We start from the raw sequence: 22,337 nt of genomic DNA, 5'->3' as shown, positions 1-22,337 counted from the left end.
CACTGAAATTCTAAAGAATGAGAACCACTGAGTTACATAGATGCTTATCCTTTAACCTTTGTGCCAAGGTTCAGTAATGTTTGGCTGTCGTCCTCTGGCCCCACTTACTGTATTTACTTTTTGGGAAAATAAAGACTATTTGTTCATTTTATAAAACATCAAATTAATTATTTACAGTTACATTTAGAGATGCACTGAGGTTAGAGAAGCACCATAGTGGCCCAACGTTGCAGTATAGTATATATAGTATAGTATATATAGTTTTTATATATAGTATAGTATAGCTCCGATGTGTTTCATCAGATTTTTGCTCATGTTTACAACTTTGTGCACATTCAAAATATAACTCCTCCCATCTCTGTGTCCGAGATGTGGAGAGTTGTTATACAGTCTGCTGTGCATGTCATTCCTCCGCTGATATGGTGGATCTCATTCAGACCGTCGCACAGACACAGAGGCTCATTTGGGTCTCTGGTCTCTGACAGAGTTTAGAGGAGGCTGTACGCTGCTCTTCATCGGAGGTCTACGCACGGATGCAACGCGTCACTGCCCCCCCAGCAGAGCGGGTCCACCAGCCGCGCTGCTCACCTCTATTGTTACAGAGAGTGGACACGAAGCGCGGACGGTCTGTGATCCTCAGAGCTCAGACCTGAAGCGGGGAAACGCACCTGGGATGGCTCGTGAAAAAAATGTTCTCAGTATGCGACAATTCGAAACTTCCCCAGACGGGAGCGCTCTTGAACCCCCTCACAGTCCTCTGAAAGCACAACTAGTCGATCACGAGCGCTCACAGTAGATCTATAGATAAACTCATCTTTCAGAAATTTAGACCAACCGGGTCGACACTTCAGCGTGAGAAATCGGGGTTGGGGGTGTTGAGCGTGTGAAACCAGTCAATGGCCGTGTGTCTCACGGCCAATGCGTGAGAGTTGGCAGCCCCTGAATTATTTGTTAGGAGATAACATAGGCACAGGCTAAATTACTAACTAACATCTAGTTTAACATTAACTATAGGCACAGCTAATTACTGCTAACTACATGCTAGTTAAATTAACATAGGCAACAGGCTAATTACTGCTACTAACATGCTAGTTAACGTTACATAGGCACAGCTAATTACTTCTAACTACATCTAGTCAATATTAACATAGGCACAGCTAATTAACTGCAACTAACATACAGTTCAACATTAACATGGCACAGGCTATTACTGCTAACTAACATGCTAGTTTAACATTAACATAGACACAGTGCTATTACTGCTGAACTAACATGCTAGTTAGAATTAACATAGCACAGGCTAATTACTGCTAACTAACATGCTAGTCCAATATTACATAGGCACAGGCTATTACTGCTAACTAACAGGCTAGTCTACTTAACATAGGCACAGCTAATTACTGCTAACTAACATGCTCAGTCAATATGCCATAACGGCACAGGCTAAGTTACTTGCTAAACTAAACATGCTAGTCAACATTAACAAAGGCACAGGCTAATTACTGCTAACTAACATGCTAGTCAATATTAACATAGGCACAGGCTAATTACTGCTAACTAACATGCTAGGCAACATTAACATAGGCACAGGCTCCACAGCGCTGTGGAGGAGGGTCTTTCTAGTCCACACAGAGTTCCCTGATGGGAGAAAACCGTGCTCTGGTTTGTTGGCATTTCTTTAAGCCAATCACTGTCATCGTGGGCGGGGCTAAGCGCCGGACGGAGCCACGGTGCCGCTGCTAAATAGTCCCCTGAAGGAACTTGTTTTGGTGTATAACTGCTTTATGTCAAAATAAAATCTTGCACATACATCTCTTTACACAGTATCTTTCCTGCATATTAAACATGTTATTAAAAAGCACATGATTATGAAAAGATGAAGTCTTGATGTTGTGGCTGCTCACCGTGAGCATGTACTTACAGGTATTTCTTGTTTTCATAGACGTCGTGCAGCTTTAAAACGTGGGGGTGCTCTATGAGTTTCAGAATGGCGATCTCCCGCTCCACCTGGAGAGAAACAGGAAGAAATGGTGATGAAATGATACATTTCTGGTTCTGAAGAGTAAAATGTCCAGATGTTTCCAGATGTTGCCTGTAGCTGTCCCTGGACCTCAGCAGGTCCCAGGGTCAACTGAGTCCAGACCTCCGGGCTGCAGAAAACAATAAAGTGTAGCAGCAGGTTTGGTTTTCCATCTCAGAGCACGTTTCGTTTTGGGTGCTTTAGTAATTCCTGTGGCTGAAAGGACAAAAACCCGACGTGACATCATGACTTTGCGTAAAACATACACGCCGACGTCTTTAAGCTGAGTGGCGTGTTATCTGTACGTATTCTGAGTTATCCCCGTGTACGTCTACCCTCTCTACGTGTTTTCCGACCCTTTCATACTACTCGCTAGGGCGTAATTTTAGGTAATGTAAGTCAATGGAGGCCACAACGGCGCTGATAGACATGCTAAAAACCGAGTATGCATCATGATAACACGCCAATAATGGCGTAAAAATTGGCGTGACACACATATGCTGTTTTCATGAGATCAGCCTGTCTAACCAGACTGTTTCAGGCACAAACAGCTGACATTTGAAAATGTCCCAGGCTTCCCAGAGCTCACATTATGGACCAGTACTGACTCATACAGGAAAAAATCTATCAGAAGAAGAAGAAAAGAGACACATCATTATGAAAATGTTATATTAAATCCAGTGAGAAGTCACTTTCTCATACAATTCTATAGAAACTGACCTACTTTTGCAACCGCATGTTTCCCCCCGCTGGAGAGCAAGTCTTATGCGCTTAGGAGCTCCAAAATTCAAAATGTCAATTGACCCGTTTGCCTATACAGTGTTCTTTATAATTCCCCAAATAACTAATTGATTCCACTGCTCTTGCCCAAGTACAAATCTCTCTTTCATTATATTTTGGTCTTATTCTATTTTATAGCATGTAAAACAAAGTGAAGTGTTGTTGAAAGTATTGAGTAAAAGTTGACATATCCAGTCTGTGATTATCATCAACTCCATTCCTTATATTTAGTCTCAATAATTCCTAATTTCTGCTTTTCTAACTCAACATTTTGATAATTTCCTATAAATGAGGTTTTTGACCATAAATTCCCAAAAATCTTTAAAACTAAAGTTAATAGTTATGTTACTTAGTGTTGAAAAAGAGACAAAACTTAAGAAAAAGTTAAAACATCGATAAAAGCGTCAACAAAAATGTTTCATTTAACGGGAAGACGACCCGAGGGTTGACGGTCTACGGGCTTGTGTGAAACACACATCAGACATCTGTCAATCACCGCTGTCTGATTGCTCGTCTCGTCTTCACGGCTCTGGTTCTGTCTCTTCTCGGAGAGTCTTCCTCTGGTGCCTCTGCTCAGGGCCGATGTGACAGGTCAGAGAGGACAGACGCATGGCGGGGGACAGAGGCTGGCAGCAAATAAATAAATCAAGACTTCCCCTTTAATCTTTGGCCCAGTCGTTTCCCAGACCAGGCTGTCAACCTCTCCCTCCGTGTCCCTCATCCTGCATCACGTCTCCCAGAGATCAACCTCTCCCTCCGTCTCCCTCCGTCTCCCTCATCCTGCATCACGTCTCCCAGAGATCAACCTCTCCCTCCGTCTCCCTCATCCTGCATCACGTCTCCCAGAGATCAACCTCTCCCTCCGTCTCCCTCCGTCTCCCTCATCCTGCATCACGTCTCCCAGAGATCAACCTCTCCCTCCGTCTCCCTCATCCTGCATCACGTCTCCCAGAGATCAACCTCTCCCTCCGTCTCCCTCATCCTGCATCACGTCTCCCAGAGATCACCTCTCCCTCCGTCTCCCTCATCCTGCATCACGTCTCCCAGAGATCAACCTCTCCCTCCGTGTCCCTCATCCTGCATCACGTCTCCCAGAGCTCACCTCTCCTCCTCTCCCCCGTCATCCCCTCCTGCATCACGTCCTCCCAAATCAACCTCTCCCTCCGTTTCCTCATCCTGCATCACGCCTCCCAGAGATCACCTCTCCCTCCGTCCCCTCATCCTCACTCACGTCTCCCAGAGTCTCACCTCCCCCTCCGTCTCCTCATCCTGCATCACTCTCCCAGCTTCAACCTCTCCCTCCGTTCTCCCCATCACTCACCGTCTCCCAGAGCACCTCCCCTCCGTCGCCCTCCGTCTCCCTCATCCTGCATCACGTCTCCCAGAGATCAACCTCTCCCTCCGTCTCCCTCATCCTGCATCACGTCTCCCAGAGATGAGGATGGAGAACAAAGAGAGAAATGCTTGAAATTTACTAAAATCATAGATAGACCTTTTTGTATCTGCATCAGGTGACAATGACACACAAGCCAGCTTTTCTTACATTGAAGCATGTTGCTGTAGTCTATGAGAGAATACGACAATGCTCAAAAATCATCTGTCTCACACTTTTAACCCTTGTTTTGTCTTCACTTTCGGGACCCTCTTATTTAGTTATTTGGGGTTTTAAAAACAATTCTCAAATAAAATTTCACTTCCTAATCTATTAACAAATATTGTCTTTATCTCAATTTCAACCAACTGAGTTAACACACAGTATATACACCCATCTATCCATCCACCCATCCATCCATTCATCCACCCATCCATCCATCCACCCATCCACCCACCCATTCATCCACCCACCGATCCATTCATCCACCCATCCACCCCTCGATCCACCCATCCATCCATCCATCCACCCATCCACCCATCCATCCATTCACCCACCCACCCATTCATCCACCCATCCATCCATCCATCCATTCACCCACCCATCCATCCATTCACCCACCCACCCATTCATCCACCCATCCCCCCATCCATCCATCCACCTCCAACCTCCAATATCGTGCATACACCAAAATAATATTGGAACTCATACGAATTACAGAGCTTAACTTTTCGTAGCTTTTTGAACGTCTGGTTCCTGAGAACAGACTGCCAGACTTTAGACCTGAGATTCCCAGGTGTTCCACCTTTACACCGTCAGGTGAACACACAGTGACTAATGCGTGGGTAGATGCAGGTGCAGCACATCAGCCCACGTTCCTGCCATCACATCTAATTACTATCGTTTACATCTCCTCATGCACACACAGTGTAGCATGGCAGAGGCTAATGAAACACATGTACAAGGTACACAAACGCCCCCCCCCCCTCCCCCCCCGCTCTCCATGTGTGAGCAGTGACACTGACATTTATTAAGTTTGATCATGACCCATATGGCTTTTTAATGTGTGATATTAAAGTGTGTGTGTGTGTGTGTGTGTGTGGAGAGAAGGCTGCGGGTGGGATGAGAGAAACATGAGCTGTAACATGGGTGGTGGGGCTTATAGACTATATATATATATATATATATATATATATATATATATATTTTACACCTATTATTATTATTTCATGTATATTGTATGCATGTATATTGTATCCTAGTGTTTCATTTATATTTTTATTCTGTGCTGTGTGACTGATTTTGCTGCTGGAACACTGTAATTTCCCATTTTATTGGGATAAATAAATATCTATCTAACTATCTATTTATTTTCCTGTGAATGACAGAAAGAAAAGAGACGGATGGACTGAGGAAACAGCTGTTCCACAAAGTCCCGGGCAGCTCAGTTTCTCCAAAAGTCGAATCCGTCTCACCTTTTCGCCGCAGGCCGCTGAAAAGCTTTTCCCAGGTTCCCATGCGGCCCCCACCGCCGCCGCCGCCTTAACGCACCGCCCCCTTTTAACACGAATGGAAATACCTGCAACTGCTTTAATTCTCACCAACACTGTGTGATCTCGTCTGAATCCCGTCTCACCGCTCACCTCAATTATCCCGGACTCATCCTCTCTGTTGAGCCGAATTAGCAGTGATGTTTCCAGCTGTGTTCGCTGTCATTAAAAAGGCATTAACATATAAGCTCTGATCAAGTTAAGTCATGCATAATGCAGACTATAATGGGACCAGCGTGCCCTTTAAACGTGTGATACTTGATACATTAATATATGGAAATTATTGTAACTATACGGTGTGTTAATGCGTTGGGCCTAATATATATCAGATTGATGCCTGATATATCTGTGTGACATATCACAGCCCAGTATTTACATGAAAAACTCTTGGAGTTTCTGAGCTTTTCTCTGAGTTTTCTGAGCACTTTTCTGATAAAACACAACATTTAAAGTGGGAGTTTTGCATTATTCTTTATGGAAAAAAACTCAGTTTCACCGATCTGGGGATTAAATCTAATCGACTTTGTGTGTACTAAGAATGTTTTTAGTTGAGGACAGCCCGGAAAAAATAAATTAAATAAATAAATAAATTTGGCCTAAGGCATAATGGACGGGCTCTTGTCTGGCGACAGAGTTGCACATCATACTTTTATGAATCAAATTGGTTTAACTGTGGTGAAAGCTGAAGGTGTAAGGGTAAGGGCCTTCCTGTGTGGAGTTTCTGCCCATTTCTTATACTGCACTGTAACTTTTATTCTTGTGTTTTATCTGTTTTTATTTTTTATTTTTTAACTGTTTACGTTGTGCAACTTTCCCCAACTTATTGCTCACTCCTGCTGTGACAGATAATTTAAATAACGCTGGAACTACAGTATAAATGACGGTGTAAGCCTTTTTTTCGGGAAGTCAAGAAATGTGACAAAGTGAAGTGTGATAATAAACTGTTCCTGCTTTCAATGCGTGAACATAAAAAGATGGAGTGAGATGACACCGCTCACAGCTACATTTTAAGCAATGACCGATCATGTTGAACTTCGTGGGTATCAATCCACACGGCAGTCAGATTTCAATTTCCTTGAAGGAGTATTTCAATTTCCAAAAAGGATTAATAAAGAGAAGTCTAAGTCTAAGACGAAGTGGTGAGCCTGGCCTGTGATTTGTCCACATTTTGTTTCCCCTGACTAAAGATTTCATGACGCGCGAGCAGGGATGATTCAAAGCCAAGTGTGAAGTTGGACAGCTGGGGAAGATTGATGACCTCTCTGAGAAGATCTGCCATATGGACGGTGACTCAGGCCTTGCAGCACTAAACGGCGGCATTCGGAGTGAGTCAATTCTGCAACTCACCTTACAAACACACTGACTGACTCATTGACTGAAGAGCAAGAGATAAACAATGGCAATCAAAGACACACTCCTCCAAGTACAGTATGTCCTCAGACTGCAAAGTCTACAGCCTGGCCAACAGACACACACACATACAGCATCAAGCCATTAAAGGCAAAACACTACCACTGGTGTTTGTTAACCCTCCCGTTGTCCTCGGGTCAATTTGACCCATTTTCAAAATGTTCCTATATCAGAAATGTGTGTTTCTTTCAATCAGATTGTCACTAACAAAGTGACGTGGATAGTTCCCTAAAATTTTTTTTATTTTTTTTTACAAATTAAATAATGTTTTATTTATAGTGTTTTATTCAATTTCATGGCAGAAAAAAAGTGACTAAAACATCGGGGGAAAGCGACAAAAGTGTCAAAAAAGACGACCACATCGTTGAAAAAAAAAGTTTTGATTTAAGATTTTCACCCAGAAAACCAAGAAAGTTGCAAGACAACACGAGGGTTAAGAGAAACTGCATCCGATTGCGATTAAAGGACGCCTGGGGTACCACAAGGCTCAGTCCTTGGACCATTACTTTTCAATCTCCTGCTTGATAATATCATTAAAAAAACACAAAATATCCCTCCAGTCATATGCCGATGACACACAGTTGTACATTTCAGTTTCCTCGTGATCTCAGCTCTGTTAACAAACTAGTATTAACTGTATCAACGCATGTCCAAAAACTTTCTAAAGCTAAATACAGACAAGACTGAGATTCTCGTTGTTGGTTTTAAAAATCACAGAAAAAAACATATATTCAGACTTGGATTCTCTGAAATAAAGTGAGAAAGTCCGAAACCTTGACATTATTTTTATTTTATTATTTTATTATTATTTTTTTATCACTAAAAAAACACATAAAAACTTTAATTTCTCAAACTGACTCTGAGAAACTGGTGCATACATTCATCTAAAGCCGGTAAGACTCTAACGCTTAATTTATAGTCAAATATGTGAAGCAGGGGTTCCCCAATATATAAATATATCTTCTCCAACCTCTCAACTCTACTGGCTCAGGGTCAAATGGTGTAAAAAGTAAAGATTGATCACTCTCTAACATCTCCAATGTGAAGGGACAAGAGTGCACTTTAAATAATGTCTGTGCAATCTGTAGTTAATTCCTTTAGATTTCACAGTAACACTACTGGATGTGATTTTTACAGTAGAATTCTGTGAAGTTACATTACAACCTTGTCCACATGACAACATCCCAGTAGTCTAAGTATTACAGTAGAAATCACAGTAGTCCAAGTATTACAGTTGAAATCACAGTGTTCTAAGCATTACTGTAAAAAAATCACAATATAGCCACTATAGTATAGTATAGTAAACTACTGTATTTTTACTTTATCTTATGTTGTGTTTAACTGTTTTGTATTTTACAATGAATACATAAAATACTGTAAATGGAAGTACGGTACCTTCACTGTTAAAAGAATCCACAGTAACTTGCTGGACAATCGTTACAGGAAGTTACTGTAAATTTTACTTTAAATTTGTTACAGTGTGCTGGGCTGAACCTTTTTGGTTTTTCCACTGAAGCCTAATCTTACCAGCATTCGGCCGCTGGCAGGCAGGTATTACAACCACTTCCCCCCAGCCCACGGGGGGGGGGGGTGGGCACAGAGCTCCTGGATCACGCCAACACCCTCCTCCAGTCAACGCCTCCATGCGTGACAGCTCCTCTTAATAAATCATGAGGACGGACTCGGGGTACAGAGCGCTGCGTCCAAATCCCCATTTAATGGAAACACGATACAGAGCTGAGGGGCATGAGGGGTGATAAATTGGAAAATCCGCTCTGTAATCAAACCGTCATCTGTTGCTACGACGTCCGAGCGATTGTGGGAGAGAGCAAGAAGGCTGATGGGGGGGAGCCGGGCCAGGCCAGGCCGGGCCGGGCCGGGCCACTCTGGGCCGCTCCGGCATCTAATCATGGTCAGATGGCAACTTCATGTGATTTGGCAGACGAGACACAACATCCTGGCATTTTATGAAGCAACACAAATCCACTGAGAGGACGACAGGACGACCATGACTGCTCTGGGACAGTCATCAGACATGAAGGGAGAGAAGGAAGGGGGGAAAGAGAGAGAGGAAAGGAGAAATAAGGGGAGGAAATGAAAGAAAGAAAGAAAGAGAAAAGAACGGCACGGAAAAAGACGGAAAAAGACAGAAAAAGACAGGACGACCATGACTGCTCTAGGACAGAGTCATCAAACACAAGAGGAGAGGAGAAATAAGGGGAGGGAATTAAAGACAGAAAGACAGAAAGAAAGAAAGAAAGAAAGAAAGAAAGAAAGAAAGAAAAAGAAAGAAAGAAAGAAGGAGAAAAGAAGAGAGGAAAGCAAAAGCAAAGAGAGACAGAAAGAGAAGGAAATAAAAAAATATTAGAGTAAAAAGAGTAGAGAGAGGTCGAAGCGGGGAGAAAGAACAGGAGAGGAGGAAAAGAGCAAAAAAGAAAAGGAGAATAAATGATAGAAACAGGGGAAAATGAAAAAATGAAAAACTGTAGAACAGGGACATTTCCACTGGAGTAGGGGGACATTTCCACTGTAAAACAGGGACATGTCCACTGGAGGAGGGGGAACATGTCCACTGGAGGAGGGGGACATTTCCACTGTAAAACAGGAACATGTCCACTGGAGGAGGGGGAACATGTCCACTGGAGGAGGGGGACATTTCCACTGTAAAACAGGAACATGTCCACTGGAGGAGGGGGAACATGTCCACTGGAGGAGGGGGACATTTCCACGTAACCAGGAACTGTCCACTGAGGAGGGTGAACTGTCCACTGGAGGAGGGGGACATTTCCATTGAAGAACAGGGACATTTCCACTGGAGCTTTTTTTTTTTACAATATCAGATTCAATTCAAAGATTCAAGATTTTTCTATCATCAAGTGTCAGGTGTGAAACCAGACATGCTGTTACCATAGATACACACCACACACACACACACACACACACACACACCACACACCACCACCCACACACACACACACACACACCACACACACACTTTGTGTAGTAGAAGCGCTGGGTAACCAACAGGGTTAAGTCCTTATTGACACATTAACACGAGCAGCGAGTCGTTGAGGAGATGAAATGAGTCCGGTCAGGCGTGGACCTCTGAGGGGCTCACACACACACACACACCACACCACACACACACCACAACACACACACACACCACACACACACACACACACACACACCACACACACACACACACATACATACACACAAGTACAACACAATCTGCTGCACTCCAACTGGAAAAACACATTCAATCTCACACACACACACACACACACACACACACACACCACACACACACACACACACACACACTGCTGTGCTTTCATGGTTACCACAAGTGTTCCCTCAGGACCTATTTCACAGGAAACTGGTCAGATTTGATAACGTTTTACTCTTGTTTTAAAGTAGTCCGTTAATCATTTAAACTTAATTGCATTTTATATTTCATTATTATGTTGTTTTCCCTTATTTGTCCGTGTTTACACTCACACACGAATGGGTGGAAACAGCCACAACGCGTCTCGCTTCATAATCCGCCAAGGTAGTCTAGGAAAGGGTTTCTGCATCCTTATGTATCCCCGGCAACGAGATAACGGGAAAACCCATCATCAATGCAAGACGGGGGGAGAGGGGGGAGGGGGGGTCGTCTAGCTGCCGACGCTCTAACAATAACTTGTGTGTAAACACCTGTATACAGTAGTTACACTAGATTGGCCTTCATATTTTAAAAGTCAAGACAAAACTGAGTGTGTGTGTGTATATATGTGTGTGTGTGTGTGTGTGTGTGTGTGTGTGTAAACCCAGAGGAATTTCGATATACATACAGTATATATCTATATATATATATCTATATATATATATCTATATATATATATACACACACATTTGTATATATACTGTGCATATATACATTTGTATATACAGTATATATACATACATATTTACACATAAATATATATAGATATCAAAATTCCTCTGTGTTTCACACACACACACACACACACACACACACACACACACACACACACACACACACACACACCACACACCCACTGTCTGCTCAGGTTGCTCCACCTTTGTTCCAGTAGCGAGACGCTCCATTAGCAGCGTGGGACTCGGTGTAAATGCCAACTCTGACATGTGGGAACCAGGAGGGTGACGCTGCAGCCTGTGTAAGGTGCTGATCTCTGAATGTCAGGCTGCTCATCTCACACACACACACACACACACACACACACACACACACACACACACACACCACACACACAACACACACACCACAAGGGCAGACCCACAATCGTATGTTCGAATAAATATGTGCACATTCTCACATGACCGAAGCAGAGCCCCCCAGGAGGGATTTGTGTGTTGAAGCTGGGAATAAGTTAATGATGTTAACACCAGAGAGAGAGAGAGAGAGCGAGAGAGAGAGAGAGAGAGAGAGAGAGAGAGAGAGAGAGAGAGAGAAGATGGCGACAGCGAGCGCTGGAACGTAGGCATCGGCACGACGAGCTCTGGAGATTTCTAATGGAAATCTGCAGGATTTATTCCTCGTGCAGGAGTGGGACGTCTACTTTTTGATGACGTGCGAGGCTGCAGTCACTGGCTGCATTTGTGTGGCGCTTTTATCTGCAGTGCTTCTCACTCACACACACACACACACACACACACACACACACACACACACACACAGACAACATGGTTTGAGGAATCGGGAGCAATGTGGCATCATTGCTTTGCCAGATGTGGGTTTTCAATCTGGAGCCCATAATAGCATTAGCTTAGCATAGCATTAGCATAGTTTGTCAGTGCATTCCAAAATACATGTTGATAATACAAGGGGTTTTTAGAATTACATCTAAACCTTCTCCTTATGCCACATTCACAAATCCAGAACTTATGAACATGCATATATTGGTAATTTCACAGCTTTAACTCCAGTACTAGACTCGGATGTGAAAGGACGACTGTCAGAGTTTATGGAGGCTTCAAGTTTCTTCATCTCACGTTTCATACCGGACCGTGTTTGGTAGGGGTGCACGATTCAGATAATGTCACGATTTGATTCCCATTTTAGGCTCATGATTCAATTCAATATTGATTCTTGATTCGTTAATAAAAACTATTCACAGTCTGTAAAATGTGGTTATGTTTCCCACTAACTTATTAACTTTAGTTTTACAGTTATTTTGGGAATTTATGGTCAATAAACCTCATTTATAGGAAATTATACCTAATGTTGGAGTTGAAAGCAGAAATTAGGAATTATTGAACTAAAATTAGGAATGGATGTTGATATAATCACAGACTGGAATATGTCAACTTTTACTCAACACTATTTCAACAACACTTCACTTTGTTTTACAATGCTATAAATAGAATAAACCCAAAATTATGAAAGTAGAGATTTGTACTTGGCAAAGAGCGTTGGAATCAATCATGTTATTTGGGAATTAAAAGAACATTGATATAGGACAACATGAGGACAACATGGGGACAACATGAGGACACATAGGACAACATGGGGCAACTGGCAAACATGAGGGCAACATGAGACAACATGAGACAACATAGGAACATGAGCACCATGGGACAACATGGGGACAACATGAGGCAACATGAGGACAACATGAGGACACATGAAGACAACATGGGACAACATGGGGACAACATGAGGGCAACATGAGGACACATAGGACAACATGAGGACAACATGAAGACAACATGGGGACAACATGGGGGACAACATGAGGACATAGGACAACATGAGGACCATGAGCAACATGGAGACAATGAGGACACATGAGACAACATGGACAACATGGGGCCAACATGAGGGCACCATGAGGACAACATGAGGACAACATGAGGACAACATGAACAACATGAGGACAACATAGGGTGTTCAATGAACGATCTACGTGGGTGCTTTTTGGGGAGGAAAGTCTCGTTTAGGTATTTGATAAAAAACCTGTATTTTTTTTCTCCATGCGAGGACAGACTCCTTTTTCCTTAAAGTAAACCAGAGACATTAAAAACCAAAACGTCCCTTCTAGTGTTACTAGACCACGAGAGTTTAGCGCAACCAACTGTATCAGTGAGGGATAAAGAAATGTATTTATATGGAAATGACTTGGGTTGTTCCTTTAAAAGTTCCCATGTGTAACAGTGGACGAGGGAAATGTAAATGTGTCCCGTGATCAGAGGATACATTCATATGCATACCTCAGATATGAAACCCAACACGGCACAAAGTTTGGGATGAAAGCAGCGTGGACCAAAAAAAAACACAGAAGAAAGTAAACCTGCAGCACTCGGGAAATGTCAAACAAAATGGGGTCTTTTCAAAATGCCAAATGAATCGGGGGGGGGTGATCAGAGCCTGGGAAGAACGTCGTGTTTTAAACATGCAACTCTGCCAAAAAATCCCTGGTTTTTTTGTATTTATAGGAGGTTTGTTGGACTTCTTTGTGTGAGAACAACGGCCATAACTCAAGCCAATCGCTGCCGGTTGCCATGACAACAAAGCATCTTCTAAAATAGCACCGAGGCGGGAAAAGATTAGAGGAAGCCGCCGGGGCAACCCCCCCCCCCCGAGACAGACGGAGACGGAGGGAGGGATCGGCTGGCGTCGCACAAAACGATGATGCAGCGGGCGGAGGGAAAGAGAGACAGATGAGGAAAAAAAAAAAATAACAAAACCAACAACAACATTTCGGCTGAGAGGAAAACAGAAGCCTCTGCTACGTCCATCTCCTCCATCACGTCAAACTAGAAACACGACGGGCACCGGGTGCATGACGGACATATCACTGAGAAGTGTGTTTTGTAGTCGTGACGTCACAACTTTGCTAGACACCACACTACTGCACTAACTGCAACCTGCACAACTGGTTTATTTGGGTTTTATTTGGTATTATTTAGCAGAGTATGAGGGTCCTGACAGTACCTAGGTAAGGACTACTAGCCATCAGAAGCATAGTTGAGGCCCTGACAGTACCTAGGTAGGACTACTAGCCATCAGAAGCGAGTATGAGGGCCCTGACATAAGGACTACTACCAGTCAGGCGCAGAGTATGAGGGCCCTGACTAAGGACTACTAGCCTCAGAAGCAAGTATGAGGCCCTGACATACTAGTAGGCTACTAGCCAGTCGAAGCAGAGTATGAGGGCCCTGACAGTACCTAGGTAAGACTACTAGCCAGTCAGAAGCAGAGTATGAGGGCCTGACAGTACCTAGTAAGGACTACTAGCCAGTCAGGAGCAGAGTATGATTATGTTAACCTATAACATGCACAAAAGAGATACATAACAATAAAGGAAAGGGAAAAAGCCAAAAAGCATAATATGAGCTCGTCTAAGTTATTCTGACGACATCCATCCAACAGCCTTCTGCACTCATGGCAACATCAGCGTGAACAGCCAATTAGCCGCCAGCATTAACTGAGGAGAGGAGGGAGTTGGTTGCTCACACAAAAAGCAAAGAGTACACACACACACACACACACACACACACACACACACACACACACACACACACAGCACACACACACACACACACACACATGCAAATGTAATTGCTAAGTACTTATGATGTACTTAAGAGAACCAAAAAGGTGTGACACACGGCCCCTCAGCATGAGAATGAGCTGCTGCTGCTGGTCCGGTCTACATGAAACCCTGACTTACACACACACACACACACACACCACACACACACACACACACACACCTCGGTGTTCCATGCTGTTAAATAAAGCATTTGTTGCCTGTGAACAGTCAAGTTCCCTTTTACATTATAGGGCTGAACGTGAGCATCAAAACTAAATAAATGACTTTTTCTCAGATCTAATGTTGAACTTCTTTAGCAAGTTCTGCCTTTAAAGGCCCAGTGTGTAACACCTTTACTTGTTCATTATCAAATAAGACATTATATGTAGGACATTATATATAAGACATTATATATTATCTTTATATGGGAGCTGACTCTCTGCCCACTGGGGCTCATGTGGCCGGTTTAAGCTGCTTCCAGCTGTGTGTTTCAGGTGGAGGTTGCCAGAGAAGACAGGTGGAGACAGTCATAATAACAAAGAGCCGGAGCCAAACACCTGCTCAACGTGGGGGGGACAGCCAGAACCTGCATTGCATTCTGGTCTATTTCCGTCTCAAGAGAAAGACATTATTAGATTGTGAAGGAGGGGATCCAAAACACCTGGAAAAACGTTCTTCTAGGAAACGACTTACTGGAAATTTGATGTGAACACACTAACGTAAGGACTTAAAGTTTTAAACGATAACGTGAGTTGTTGTGCTATATTTTCTTCTTTCTCATAAGAATACTGAATGTATTTACTAACTTACTATGTACGGCATGTGTATCAGGGCCCAACGCATTCTCATTAACAGTTTTGTATATATTTTGATATGCTACGTAAATAAGGCAACTGAGTGATATTGATTTTCTGGACAATGTGATAATATTTGCTTATATCACAAAGTCAGCCATGATATGAATTTTATTTGATTATATTCATTGTCCTGCAATCGATATTTCAAAATAAAGGCACATCTTAAAGGTCCCATGGCATGAAAATGTCACTTTATGAGTCCCCCCAGCCTGCCTATGCCCCCCCCCCCCAGTGGCTAGAAATGGTGCTAGGTGTAAACCGAGCCCTGGGTATCCTGCTCTGCCTTTGAGGAAATGAAAGCTCAGATGGGCCGATCTGGAATCTTCCCCTTATGAGGTCATAAGGGGCAAGGTTACCTCCCCTTTCTCTGCTTTGCCCACCCATGAGAGAGAGGGAGAGAGAGACATCATGGCTTGCAAACAAGCAAAGCATGGCAGTTGGTCAAGGCCACACCCATGCACACACACACACACACACACACACACACACACACACACACACACACACACACACACACACACACACACAGAGTTTAAACTGTCTTACCTTCATAAGAACAGACTCGCTGAGCTTTTCTCTGTTGACAATCTTTATGGCAACTTTCTGACACGTCACACAGTGGATACCCAGCTTCACCAGACCTGGAACACAGATATTCAAAGTCCGTCTGATTCACATTCAAAATGTTCAAAACCTTCAATTGATTAGTAGTCTGGTTTCTAAAATGGTAGAAAATGGGGAAAAATGGGGATCAGTGTTTCCAAAAAGCCCAAAATGACGTCCTCAAATGTCTTGTTTTGTCCCCAACTCAAAAAGATTCAGTTTACTGTCACAGAGGAGAGAAGAAACTAGAACTTATTCACATTTAACACGCTGGAAACAGATTATTTTTGACTCAAACCTATTAATCAATTATCTAAACAGTTAATTAATCTAATAGTGGACAACTCATTGATTTATCTTTGCAGCTGTATAAGTATAAGTACACTGTATGGTTAGTGGTGCTTGTATGTTCTGGGTTCAACTATCCATAACACTCCCAACTGGATGTTGTTTGTCACTTTCCACAGCGTAAGCCGAGTGGATAAAAATACAGTTGACTTGCATTCTGCAACTCCCGAGTCTCCATTTTCATTATGTGCTTCTGAGAACTCGCCCGACGTGACTCTCGCATCATAAAAGAAATGTCAACACGCAACGCCTCTGCCTTCCTGCAGCCACTACGGCTCCATCCATCTCTATCAAAGCCCCGACACCGGGGGAACGGGTTTTACTTTGTACTGACGCCGTGGTGGAAATGCCACTGCGCATATGCACCTCTTCATTACCTCGCGCTGCATGTATATTTCACAGGAGATGAGTGGCTCACGTTTTGAAAGGTGATTTCCCTGCAGGGTCCCGCAAGGAAGCCAGCAGATCCATTAGCAGCGGGGGGGGGGGGGGGGGGGGGGGGGGGGGGGGGGGGGGGGTGTCGGGGCCAATATGGCAGCCTGGGGGCTCTTTTATGTCTTCAGTTAGGACCCAAATGGCATCCCGGGCGACATTCACAGGCTGTCATTGATCTTGTTGTCAAGAGCAACTCGAGCAGAACAGAACACGGGAAGCTCCGTACAAGCTGCTCTGTGTGGACAGGCTGTCCTCATCACGCAGCCAAAACACTGTCATTTGTATGTATTCAACGTTTTTATTACTGTATGCATAGTCTCGCATTGCCAGACATTCCTCCATCTACACAGCATTCCAGGATGGGAGAAATCATGCATAGGTTTGACACTTTACAAACAATATTGTGTTAAAATAAAACCTCTGCTGGAGGACCAATCACTTCAGTATTTCTAAAATCCTGGCTACGACCAGGGTCCAAAATTAGCACCATCTACTAGCCAAATGCTGGTGAAACATGCAAGTGGCTTGTAGATTTGCTTTAATCACCAGCCAAAGAAACTATGGTTAACTATTGAGTGGCTGGTGAAATTTGAACAGTCACTAGCCGTTTGGCTGGTAATCAATAAAGTTAGTTTTGGACCCTGTCTACGACTCCTGAGGCAGAGCCGTGTCGGAGTGTAGGGCTTTATCTGCGCTACTAAAAACTGTGATTAGGAGGCGAATGTGACTGTACTGAAGATAAGGAACAAACTAAAGTGGACTCAGCAAACAAAGAAAACAGCCGCATGAGTGATGTTGTGTTGCCTTCATGCTCCCACACAGCGTAGAAAGATATTTAGAGTGCACGTTACAGCGACATGGGCCCAGCGAGGGCTATAAGAATGACTTATCTCCTGTACAATCACATTTGTGCGCCCATAATATTCTGCGTAGCCGCTCGTAACGAGTCCTCTGACACCTCCACGGTCTGAACACACGGCCGGACGGTTCAGACTCATCCAGCAGAAAAATCATAACGCCATTTGTGTTTGACATTTTTCATCGTGCCAGTCAGTTATTAGAGTCATCATGTAACACAAAACTACACCCTCAAGTAATAATCTGGGACTATTTCACCCAGGCCACTTTGTTTCTCCCCGCGTCGTTATGACATTAACTCAGCGAAGATGACTTCATCGAAGCTTTCTACTCGTTCTGACCAGAATTTGGTTTTTCCCAAGCCGACAGAGAGTTGCTAGACCGAGCCTAACTGCGTCTAGACTCTAGACTTCTAGGCTAACTACAATATGGACCAGCCTTAAATTAAAGTTTGCTGTTTTTTTCAGAGATGCATCGCAAGTTTTCTTAGAATAGAATAGAAAGCCTTTGATGTCTTTATACACAAGGGCAGTACCTGTGCAATGAGACTGAAGTTCTTCCAACCTTCGGTCTTCTAAGTCCTCCCTCCATGTCTCAAGTCTAACTATCGATTAGATTATTAGAGGATTGTTCCTTTAGAGCCAGATGCAAGCCAGTTACATATTAATGAAATCAAACCGCTCTCATTGCACTTGTTTGTTATCATTTCTTCTGAGGATGAGAGTGCAGGAATCCCGATTGATTGGTTTTGCACAGATCACATTAAGATCCTCACATGGAGGCATTGAAAATAAAATGTTTCCTTGAAATGTCATACGTTAGGGAGATGTCTTCTAAGTAAGTTACTGGTTGTCTGCAACACCATTTTAATGCAGAAGTCCAGTTCATTATCTATTCATCTGTTATTTGTGTTTTGTGTCAATCTACAAATGCTTAAAATAAAGCCCCATTGTCTTCAAAATGTCATAAAATAGTGGGGTTTGAAAAGCTCTAGAACAAAGGAGAGCTGTATTTTGTGTCAGACTGACGTGGAAAGGCAGCAGTTAGCATGTGCCGTGAACCCATTCCTGCTGAACAAAGCAATAAATGCCACATGCCACCTGCAGAAACCACGACAACGGCCGCAGCGTGTTTGACGGACAGGTCCACTCACGCAGCAGTGCAGCGCCGCTGCTCAAAACAAACATCTGCACAAAATCTCCCACAAGCCAGATGAAACCAGCATTCGACCGGTGGAAGACATAACTAACTCGACAACTGGGTTGCATTGATTTCTCTCCTCTCGGCTGAATCAGATCAATAATCTCCAAGACATCTGACCCCCCCCCCCCAGACTGGCCTCTGGTGCTCCTCAAAACCACCATGTTGCCTCTCTGAGCCCAGGAACAATCCCTTCCAAAGTCCCAATTAAGCTTCTTTAATGAATGCATTTTATATTTACTACCTATAGAGGGAAGAAAAGAAATCAAAGCCGGTATTCACATCAACTCTGCTGCCTCTGTGTCTATGCACCGCCTTTTTCTACCCTTCCTTATTTACTCCTTCTTTACTTCTTATTTCTTTCAACTTTATTTCCTTCTCTCCCCCTTTTTTCCCCCTACTTCCTCCCCTACGCACTTCCCTTCTTCTGTCTTCTTTCCATCCTTCGTCCTCTATTCTTCCTTCCTCTTTCTATCCCTGCTTACATATTTACTTAAAAGCTGCAAAGCTGCAGAGATGAATCGATTAGGTGTCAAATTTACTATTAAACTGATCTCCAAGTATGTTGATAATCATTTGAGTTAAAACTTGTACGATGTCAGCTTAGATGTGAATGTGTTCTAGGGGTGGGGGGGTGGGGGGGAATCAATACAGCATAGTATCGTGATATTTTCTGTGGTAACACTGCATTGCTCTATTATTATACTGTATATATGTGTTGGTCAGTTTGTCTCAGTTTTGCAACGATAACACTGAAGGGAGATGAACAAACAGAGAAATGTTGAGATGTTGATAAGTTTCCTTTTGGGGACGTCATTAGAAATTGAGAAAAAGTTGTAAAAACGGTTATAAATTGCAATAAATCGCGACATACTGTAAGGATTGTGATGATATTGTTCAGTGAGCCCCCCCTCCCAAATATCTTCTAGTGTCTTCTCTCCTCTGGGACAGTAAGCTGAATGTCTTTGAGTTGTGGACCAAACGAGACATCTGAGGACGTCGTCTCGGGCTTTTTGGGGAAACACTGATCCCCATTTTTCCCCATTTCAGACCCTTGTGTTGTCTTCCCGTTAACCATGAATTTGTCCTCATGTTGTCTTCATGTTGTCCTCATGTTGCCCTCATGTTGCCCTCATGTTGCCCTCATGTTGTCTTCATGTTGTCTTCATGTTGTCTTCATGTTGTCCTCATGTTGTCTTCATGTTGTCCTCATGTTGTCTTCATGTTGTCCTCATGTTGTCTTCATGTTGTCTTCATGTTGTCCTCATGTTGTCTTCATGTTGTCTTCATGTTGTCCTCATGTTGTCCTCATGTTGTCTTCATGTTGTCCTCATGTTGTCTTCATGTTGTCTTCATGTTGTCCTCATGTTGTCTTCATGTTGTCTTCATGTTGTCCTCATGTTGTCCTCATGTTGTCCTCATGTTGTCCTATATCAGTGTTCTTTATAATTCCCCAAAATAACATGATTGATTCCAACGCTCTTTGCCAAGTACAAATCTCTACTTTCATTAATTTTGGGTCTTATTCTATTTTATAGCATTGTAAAACAAAGTGAAGTGTTGTTGAAATAGTATTGAGTAAAAGTTGACATATTCCAGTCTGTGATTATCATCAACATCCATTCCTTTAATTTTAGTCTCAATAATTCCTAATATGTTCCTGTGTTGTGGTTTTTTAACCTTCATTCATCCAGGTACGCTGATTGAGAACAACTTCAACGACCCGTCACATTCTCACAGTTCCACAGTCATACCTTAAACACTGGCGCATTTACAGAAATGATGATTAATGTGCATTGTCCTCATCAAATAAATAAATAAATCTACCAGGTCAAAACTGATTTTTTGTTGTTGTGCTATTCCGATGTTTTTGTCGCTTTTTCTTATTTATTTCTCACTTTTTCCACACTTCTGGCGCTTTCTTTTTTTAAAAACCTGACCTGTTTTAGTAAGAGGTTTTACATTTATTCTTGGAATTCTTGGTCAACAAACCTCATTTGTATCAAATTATACATACGTTTTTTGGTTAAAAAGGAAGAAATTATGAATTATTTTGACTAATAGTTAAGATCAGAGGACGTTGAGTGGATGTCAGATGGATAGATGTCAAAGTTTAGTCCCCATACTGTTTTGACAAAATCTATAAGATTAAATAAAACACCCAAAAAATTCAATAAAAGTAAGCACTAATTTTACCTGAAGAATGTTGTATGGAATCATCAATGCTATTTTTGGACAATTTGGTTAAAAGAAATCCATATTTCTGATATAAAACACTTTGAAAAAGGTCAATTTGACCCAAGGACAACACAAGGGTTAAAGACCGACCTGGGCCACCTTGTGTTTAGCTTGGAGAGAGAGCGGCTGTGTTTATTTTGCCATTGATGCCGTCTGTTGGAGCCGTCCAGCTGGCTTTGCTACTTCGTTGGGTCGTGCCAGTGGACGGTCCTTCAACATCACTATCAGCTGGTGTGCTGGTTCCAATCAGTGAACACCACAAGAGAACAATCAGCTTCTGCTGCTCAGCATCCACACGACTCAGATGAGGCGGGGAGAAAATCTCCTTAAGGCATTTATTGGTTTTTTATTTGCTTCCACGTTAATAACAGATCTGATCACTGACATCTAATCACGCTAACACAAAGTTGCAACTGTTTTTTTTGGGGTTTTTTTTTTTTATGACTTTTTGGGCATTATAGACCTTTATATTTACAGGACAGATAAATACATGAAAAGGGAGAGAAATGGGGAATGACATGCAGCAGAGGGCCGCAGGTGGGAGTCGAACCCGCGGCTGCTGTGTTGAGGAGTATATACATCTATATATGGGCGCACGCTTTACCAACCAAGCTAACCAGGCGCCCACAACGTTGCAAATTGAGAAACACAGTTTTTTTTTTTTTATCCCTTAATCTCATTAATGTCCAATATTAATTTAATACTTAGTCCTTAATCTCGTTACTGTGCAATATATTTAATACTTTCTCAGTAGGTGCAATTTATATTAATCATTAGTCACTTAATCTCATTACTGTGCAATATTTAATAATCACTTAATCTCATTACTGTGCAATATTTAATAATCACTTAATCTCATTACTGTGCAATATTTAATAATCACTTAATCTCATTACTGTGCAATATTTAATCAGCACTTTCTCTTACTGTGCAATATTTAATACTTAGTCACTTAATCTCATTACTGTGCAATATTTAAAACTCAAGACTTTTAGCTATATTATTTGCATGATGTGTGTCCATACCCTTTATCTTTCTTACTATTTCATATACATGTTTATAGTTGCTCTCAGGAACTGTGCACCACTTCCATCCCCTCGG

The 22,337-nt window shown here is 42.6% G+C and overlaps 1 protein-coding gene across 1 annotated transcript in view; it reads right to left on the bottom strand.

The window, feature by feature from the left end:
* The window catches only part of LOC116689200 (serine/threonine-protein kinase BRSK2), a gene marked incomplete in the record, with an annotated part of 273,622 nt that overhangs the window by 115,755 nt on the left and 135,530 nt on the right, over positions 1-22,337 (bottom strand). Inside the window, 2 exon segments of the mRNA XM_032515617.1 lie at positions 1,922-2,007; positions 16,101-16,195. Coding sequence (XP_032371508.1) covers positions 1,922-2,007; positions 16,101-16,195 — 181 coding nt within the window.

The sequence above is a fragment of the Etheostoma spectabile genome, chromosome 1 (genome assembly GCF_008692095.1).
Source record: "Etheostoma spectabile isolate EspeVRDwgs_2016 chromosome 1, UIUC_Espe_1.0, whole genome shotgun sequence".
NCBI lineage: Eukaryota > Metazoa > Chordata > Actinopteri > Perciformes > Percidae > Etheostoma > Etheostoma spectabile.
The sequence above is the reverse complement of the archived record's forward strand: the minus strand, read 5'-3'. Positions and strand labels throughout refer to the sequence as shown.